This window comes from Populus nigra, chromosome 10 (genome assembly GCF_951802175.1).
Source record: "Populus nigra chromosome 10, ddPopNigr1.1, whole genome shotgun sequence".
Taxonomy (NCBI): domain Eukaryota; kingdom Viridiplantae; phylum Streptophyta; class Magnoliopsida; order Malpighiales; family Salicaceae; genus Populus; species Populus nigra.
Window position 1 is genome coordinate 7,627,938 of NC_084861.1, and position 8,183 is coordinate 7,636,120.

An 8,183-nucleotide genomic window follows, 5' to 3' on the forward strand; every position below is an offset into this window, starting at 1 on the left:
ATCTCTAATGATCCTAAAATTTTTGATACTCGAACTGATAATCTCTATGAAACAAATTTAGTATCTGATCAGTTAAATTACACTTCTCAAGATATTTTTATTATATACTATTTTTTTATTTCATATTCCACAATTAAAATTGTTCATTCATTTATTCATCACAATCATGAACATACATTTCTATTTAAAACTGTTATTTTCACTAAAGATCACTAAAATAAACAAAGTAACTCGTGAAGAATTAATCAATGATACCACATGTGCCATTTTAAAACCGGCACTTTCAGTAAGGACCATTATAATATAGTAACATATAAAAAATTAATGATGCCACGTCACTCCAACCTCGCCTTAAAACTGCACAAGAAAACAATACAAAAATAATTTTATAAAAAAAAAATTATGTAAAAAATATAATCAATACAAGTAATCACTCGCAAAATCTATAAACAATAAAGAGCAATTTATTCACTTCATATATCCTTTATTCCATGAGAATTTGAGAGTTATTCAATCAATTTATTTGATATAACTTGACCAAAAAAATTAAAATTGCGGAACTTTTCAAACAAATGAACGTCTTAGTTTTCTGATATTCTATTCTTCTTACATTATTTTTTTTAAAATATATATTATAGCCGGGTAGATATTATGTATTTAATATTGTAATAGTTTTTACTGTTACAAATTCAGAAAAAAAATATTATAAAAGATGATTTTTTTCGTAATCAAAATTTAAATAGTGTTTTTAATGGAATTCATTTAAAATTATGGTATATATTAACTAATCAAATACATTTCAAATTATAATTAAAGCAAAATATATTTTCAATCATATTTAACAATACTTCCAAATGAAACCTAATTAATTTAAAATATGCTTTTTACACCCACAAATAACAAAAGAGGTTAAGTGTTTAACTTAAAGAAATAAAAAAAAAACCCCGAAAATGCTGTGTAATCATTTATAGAAAAAAAGAAGAAGCTTGAGATGAATTACACATCACTCTTTGATAATTTATGGCGATAATTTATATGAGTTGAGACAGCTATTAAAAATTTAAAATAAAGATGAGCTCATCAACCCACCGAGAGAAACTCTTCACGTGACAAGTACACGTGTTACACTCTCAGTCGAAGAGAGGCGTTACCACCGACAAGTGGGCCAACTTGCAGCAACTTGCTGGTAATGTGTCCATTAAAGAGTTTCGCACGTGTTGTGTTACCGGACAAACCAGTAACCAAACTGGATAAACCGGTAACTATCACACCTAGTATTTTGATAATTCTTCGAAAAATTAACGGTCAAGATCTTATACAACCTTAAAAAAAAAAAAAACTCTCCTGCTTTAAATAGTAGAAGCTTGGTTGGGTTTCCTCTCTCGTTTCTCTCTCCAAGAATTTTGGTCTTTTGAAGAGAAGAGAAATCGATTGATTGATCCGTATGGTAATTGGGCTCGTCTTTCGAGGTTGGTTTTAGCTGAATTCTCTGTAGTAAGCTAGTTCTTTTGAAGAGAGTGAAATGGAAAGAGATTTTTTGGGTTTGAGTTCAAGAGAACCATTGGCTGTGGTTAAGGAGGAGGTAAACGCTGATGGGTGTAAAGAGTCAGGTATCTTCTTCTTCTTCTTCTTCTTCTTCTTCTTCTTCTTGCCTTAAAAAAAAAGTTCTTTTTGTTTTTTTTTCATCTTTTGCTTTGGTTTTGTGATTCTAGCATTAAAATGAACTTGTGCGCTTAGTTATATTTAGAATTACTTGTGATATGAAATCGTGTAGCTTTGCTTTTGCTTTGGTGTGGAAAATTTTCTCCTTTTCTTGTACCTTGTTAATTCTGAGTGCATGGCTGGTGCAGCCGCGAGTCTGTGACTGTGATGTTCGAATTGAATAAATGAAAAGAAAGAGTAATTGTCTCATACCGTTGAGAAATTATGAAGTTTTTTTTTTTAAAAAAAATCTTTGCTGAATTTATTTGTTTGACACAGTATATATATACAACCAATATATATGCATATATGTGCGTCGCCATATATCTACTGTTGACGGATTATATCTGTGAGATAAAGATTCAATTTTGTATCAGTGCCTGTTTACATCGATATTTTATAATTGTTTGTCTTCATATGTTTGACTGTTTATCTCAACAAGCAATTTTGGATTATACACAATAGGTTGATTTTCCCAGTTGTGCCATCTGGAGTCTGATTCAAACAGTTTGAGTTTCCTTTTCCCTAATTTGATAGTGACCAAAAGTTGAGTGTTATGTTACTTTCCCGGATTTGTTTTGAATTAAAAGGTTATGCAGTTGCTAATCCTTTTGTTGAAATCTATACGATTTGCTACAGGTTCAGGGATGCAGTGGCCCTTCTCTAACAAGGTCTCCACCCCTCGTCACTCCACGGCTGAATTCCAGGTATGGTATGGTTCCTTCCTATCCCTTGTGTTTAATAATATATTTACGTTGAGTAGCTGTTAGGCATCAATGGAAAGTTAGTTAACGAAGCTCCCTGGAATAATCAACTTATCAGCTGGGTATGCTTAAAAATCCTGAAGGAACAAACTTTATCACTTCCGTTGCTATTTAAAAAGAGCTGGACGAATATTTCCCTTGGTGCTAGGATTTAAGCAAACGTTTATCATCAAATCCCATTTTATTTCATATATAAGAGCTAATGTCATTATTCCCCCATGGATTTTTATCATATAGAAATTATTCAATCTCAATAGACAAGGTGGGACTCATTTTTCACTGACTGCTTATCCTGTGCAACACGATGTGCATTCTATGCATCATCCTCATGATGTGAAGATGTTTCCAGTCTCCAATCATGCAATTCCAATTTCTATGGGCAATCATTTCTTCAAGAATCATTATCCAGCAACTGGTCAGAATATGGCCGGGACTACCACGAAGCCACAGTTGCTAGGAGGAATTCCTGTCACAGCTCCACATTCAATTCTTCCAATGGTTGGTTCTGTTGCTGGGGTAACAGACTCAAGGTAAGGTATCACTTTATTCTTTAAATGAACACTTCCAAATATTTCTTACAATGAACATCAATTGAAACATGTTTATGGGAACAGTGTCAAGGCATCTGGGTCTCCTGCTCAATTGACCATCTTTTATGCCGGCTCAGTCAATGTCTATGATGATATATCCCCTGAGAAGGTTTTTTCTTGGTCTTTCTTTCTTCTGTCTAAATGTGTGTGCCGGCTGTTAATTTATTGTCTAATGGGAAATGGTGATCCTAAATTTGGTTTCTTTATGGAATCCTACGCAGGCCCAGGCAATCATGTTCTTGGCTGGAAATGGGTCTTCCATTTCATCTAACTTAGCACAGCCAATAGTCCAAGTCCAGGCATCTATCTCTAAGCCAGCAGCCGCTGATCTTAGTCCCGTGAACCAACCTATAATGTCCACTCCACCATGCTCTCGTCTCTCAAGCCCATCACATACTGGTGCCCAATCAGGGAGTGGGTCAACTAGTACTGAGGAAATCATGGCAACTAAAACCACAGGAGCCGTGACTACTCATGTTACCAAACCAGAGCATCCAAAGACAGCAAATGTAGTGGGATCTGTTACTACAACCACCATGATACCATCTGGTATGATCTTTTTTTTCTCTCTTGAGGGGGATATTCTAACAGATATTGTCCCGTTGAAAAACTTTCCAACTAAAGGATTTTTAAATTATGCAGCACATTCATTCAGAACTTGTTACATAGTCTACAGATTAGGTTTTTGTTTGTCTACATTTGCAATGTATAATTGATGGCCAACCTCTGTCACCGCAGTCCCCCAGGCTCGAAAAGCATCATTGGCTCGGTTTTTAGAGAAGCGCAAGGAAAGGTGAGTTCTTATTTAAGGAAGAACTAAAGATGCTTGTTTACACTATCACTTTGACCATAATGCTCAAATCCATTTCATAATTATTAACAATTACACTTTAGATGGGGAGCCAAAGCAAGTACATGTGGAGATGCACTACTATGCGTAATTTAGCTAGGCCTAGAACTCTTGCCTCTGTGGTAGTTATATCTTTAGAGAAGTCGGGGCCTGGAATTGGAGACACCTTATGTCTGGAGTTGACTCCAGAATTTTCAAAGCCTGCCTTTTGTTTTGCTTTGGGTATGAGGGGCACATTTACCACCAATATAGAATCAGTTTTTTTTTTTAAAAAAAGAAGGTGGAAAGTATAAAAATATACTCTACTACTACCTTTGCTATATTCCTGGAAAAATTGCATTTCAATGTAGTGATATTATGGATGCAACGATTAGCTCAACTAAATCGTCCGGCTCCTGAATTGATACCTTTTTTGTGAATGTAGGGTGATGAATGCGGCACCATACAACCTCAATAAGAAATCTCCACATTTTACCAACCCTGAACCCTATTAAGGCAAGTTATCTGCAATCTCTGCAGCCTGAACTAGTTCCTCTTTTAGCAAGAAAAGGGAGTGGACCACTATGCATGAAGCCAGAGCAGAAGGGAATAATTATTGAGATTTTGTGTAGCAAGTTAAAGGTGTTAGTAGTGTGATTGTAATCACGACTCTGTTTGATCGTCAAACTTAACTCTCATTCTATTCTATTCTACTATACACTAGAGGTGTACAACTCAGCTGATTTACTATTCATATGCTTTGCTGTTCATGTAAACGAAGAAGCAACTTGTATTTTTTTTCAATTTTTTTTTAAAAATTGATTTTTATAATTTATTTCATTGGTTTGCGTGAACTAAGTAAAAAATAGTTTAAATAAACAAAGTTATGAAATCTAATGAAGTTCAACTAGGTTAAGCAGTTAAATCTAGGTTAGTTTGATATGTTAATGTTTTAAAATTAAAAATTAAAAAAATATTATGTTATTTATCTATTATTTGAATTATTTTTAAACTTGCTAGACTCATTGCATGTTAAAGTAACTTATATAAAATTTAATTTTAAATCGGGTTAGATAAAAAATCAAGTTATATAATTTTAATATTGATTTATTAATTTAAGTTTAATAACAATATCCTTCAAATTTTTACAACTTAATATTTTTTTTTGTTCAAAACTCTTTTTGATCTCAACTATAAACTGTAGGGTCTTCCTCCTTTGCCTGTTTTTTTCCCCATTACCTTGTTAATGCTCTTGGATTCTTTACTTGTAAGATTCTGCGACATAAAGCACATTTGTTGCATGATTAAAATTATATTTTTATTACCAAGATTTACACGGCTTTTCAGTTACAATAGCATGGTGTGTTTAGAAATACAGTACAAATTATATTTTTAAAATTTTTAAATTATTTTTTTTTAAAATAAAAAAAATTATATTTTCAAATTATATTAATATTAAAAATAATTTTTTTATTTTAATATATTTTAAAATAAAAAATAATTTAAACCGTTATTATTATCACAATTTCAAACAAGTCTTGCTATACAGCTAATTTTGCTTTTGGCTTAAGCTTCTTTATAATAGTTTTTTGTTTTTTTTAATACTTTCTAACTAAAGAATTATTAGTTTTTCTTTCTATTAACCTACCACATACGTATTCGTCTAGATTAGAAAAGGTACATTTTTTTTTTTAAAAGAAAAGGTACATTTTAATTTTCAAGGTTATAGTCCCTCATTTAACTGAAGGGGACCAAATTTTATGGTATTTTACATTGGGACGAGACTAGTAGGTTGGTCAACCCATTGAGTCAGGACTTAGTTGAGGACATTTATGTCAAACCAACTCAGGAGTTGCTTGGTCGTTGATAAATGAACTTGTGACAGTCAAAACCCAAGTAAAACTCTACTTGACTTTTTAAATTTCTTTAAAATGATGTTATTTAAACTTTTTTTTTTAAAAAAAAAACTAAAACGATGATCCAAAGGCAACACCACTCTTAAAACTTACCTTTTCTAATATATATATTTTTTCTTGTATCAAACCCAATTTAAAATCAATGAAAAATATGGTGGGATATTAAAGGTTTCTTAAAAGTTATTTGGAAGCTAAGAGTTAGAATGACAATATGGTTACTTTTGTAATTAAAGTTTTAAAAAATATTTTTAGTTGTGATTTTAAAAATTAAGTTTTAAAAAATTATAGATTTTATTAAAAATAATATGAGATGAATTATTGCTTTCAAGATAAATAAAAACTAGATTATTCTATCTTCTACAAAACCAATATTTAAAAAGCAATTATAGGTGATGTGTAATAAAAAACATAAATTGTTTAACAAACCAAATATTATTTTATTAAATAAAAATAAAAATTATTATCATACCAAAAATATATAGAAAATAACCTTTTAAGTTTTTTTTAAGAGTATGATTGTTTTTTCATTCTAAAAATACTTTTAAAAAAAATCTAAAGTTTTCTTTTTAATACATTTTTTTATGATTTTAGATGATTTTGATATATTAATATTTAAAATAAATTTTAAAAAATAAAAAATATTATTTTAATATATTTTTAAATAAAAATTATTTTAAAAAATAATGACTGTTATAAACAAACAAGTCTTTTAATATGGAAGTATGATTGAACACATTTTACACGTAAAGCAAAAATGGCTACAAGCCTACAAGTCTACAACGACAAGAGCTAGCTAACAGTCTAATCGGTCCACGCCAAAGTTAAAAGTCACGGCCATGTCAGACAAGCTCTGACGGTGATTGAGTGACATTTCCTCTCGTAGTTTGCGCCGGATAGAAGTTCTTTGATTAATTTTAATTACCATCACTACTTCAATTACAGGTAATTTCACCCCTTTTTTTTTATATATATATATATATATATATATATATATATATATATATCACAACAAAAGTTATTAAAGCATTGTTTATGCAACTCATTTATAAAAATGCGAATTAATTTAATGGAATCATGGTGATTAACTTCGTATCATGAAAAAAATCATAATAATCAAAGAGTGAGGACTCAATATTCATCAAGACTACGAGAACACACTTTAATATAAAATATAAGGGTAATTTCATATTCATTGAGATAGATTAAGAGGGTATTTAGATGTGTTGCTATAATTGTTGTGATTTAAATTATTTTTTGTTTGTAAATGCATTAAAATAATATGTTTTATTTTTAAAAATTATTTTTTACATCAAAACATCAAAATAATCTAAATATATAAAAAATTAATTTTCAATAATTTTTTAAAAAATATAATTTCAACTATCTTTCCAAATATTGCCTAAATCTTGATATTTTTAAAAGAAATCATGATTAGGAAGAGAATGAAGAGTTAAATTACATGGATGTTAATAAAAAAAAAAATGATTTCAAATTACGTACGGAGAAATATATATCCTCAATGATAAATGAAAATTAACGAGAGTGGGAAGAGATAGAAAGAAGAGATTCCGCAAAAAATCATTTTTTTTCTTAAAAATTAATTTTTTATATATATTTTGAATGGTTTTGATATGTTAATTGAAAATAATTTTTAAAAAATAAAAAAATAGTATTTTAATATATTTTATCACAAAATATACTCGTAGCTGTTCTCACAATAATAAATAATGCAAAGTGGCAGACAAAATACAAATGCGGAGAGCTGGAGAGATCTGGAATCAATTGGTTTCGTCGTCAAGCGTACACAAAATTCACGTGCTCATACAGGGGACAATAAGTGGCTGTCCTTTCTGGAATTTGATTGGTTCTGCGTAATTCGGTCGTTGAATTTTAATTTTCTTTTCAAGCACCACATCGATTCAGAGGTGAGCAGAGCTACTTGGCTGATGTTAAAGATTGATTTAAAATTAATTGAATCAAATTATTCTTTAAATTTGTCGTGTGATTTTCATTGTTCTTTCTTAAAAATCATCTTGGTTTCGATTTTAAATCTTAAAAATAAAAAAGTTAACAAAACTAATTCGAGAAATTAAATAAAAAAACCGAGATTATATATAATCAAACCAAACTAAAAGATTCATTTTTTATCTCAGAAAATAAAAAAAATAATTGTGAAGTGTCTAAATCTTTTAATTTTCAACCCATTTCAACCCATTCAATTTTAATAAAAATAAAAATAAAAATAAATCATCCATTTTTATCTTCTTAAAAATGTTTTCAATTAAAATAATAATTTTTTAATATTAATATATAAAAATCATAAAACAATATAACAAAATTATTTTAATATATTTTCATACAAAATACATATTTTAAAAACAAG

At 29.6% G+C, this 8,183-nt stretch overlaps 1 protein-coding gene across 3 annotated transcripts; it reads left to right on the forward strand.

Annotated features, from left to right (window-relative positions):
• Positions 1–1,334: 1,334 nt before the first annotated feature.
• On the forward strand, positions 1,335–4,724 carry LOC133705623 (protein TIFY 6B-like). Of its 3 annotated transcripts, none has more exons than XM_062130922.1 (7): positions 1,340–1,610; positions 2,341–2,408; positions 2,703–2,995; positions 3,080–3,164; positions 3,277–3,604; positions 3,794–3,848; positions 4,330–4,724. In XM_062130922.1, exons 1-7 carry the CDS (start codon positions 1,523–1,525, stop codon positions 4,397–4,399), a joined length of 987 nt encoding a protein of 328 aa, XP_061986906.1. In that variant the 5' UTR covers positions 1,340–1,522; the 3' UTR covers positions 4,400–4,724. The 3 variants fall into 3 exon arrangements, with proteins under 3 accessions (XP_061986907.1, XP_061986906.1, XP_061986908.1); XM_062130924.1 differs by having other exon boundaries at positions 1,342–1,610; positions 2,805–2,995; XM_062130923.1 differs by lacking the exon at positions 4,330–4,724 and having other exon boundaries at positions 1,335–1,610; positions 3,725–3,810.
• The last annotated feature ends 3,459 nt before the right edge of the window (positions 4,725–8,183 follow it).

Coding starts and splice junctions, on each gene's coding strand:
- LOC133705623 (XM_062130922.1), top strand. CDS start 1,523: ATGGAAAGAGATTTTTTGGGTTTGAGTTCAAGAGAACCATTGGCTGTG. Junction 1,611..2,340: donor TGATGGGTGTAAAGAGTCAG/GTATCTTCTTCT, acceptor GATTTGCTACAG/GTTCAGGGATGCAGTGGCCC. Junction 2,409..2,702: donor ACTCCACGGCTGAATTCCAG/GTATGGTATGGT, acceptor TTTATCATATAG/AAATTATTCAATCTCAATAG.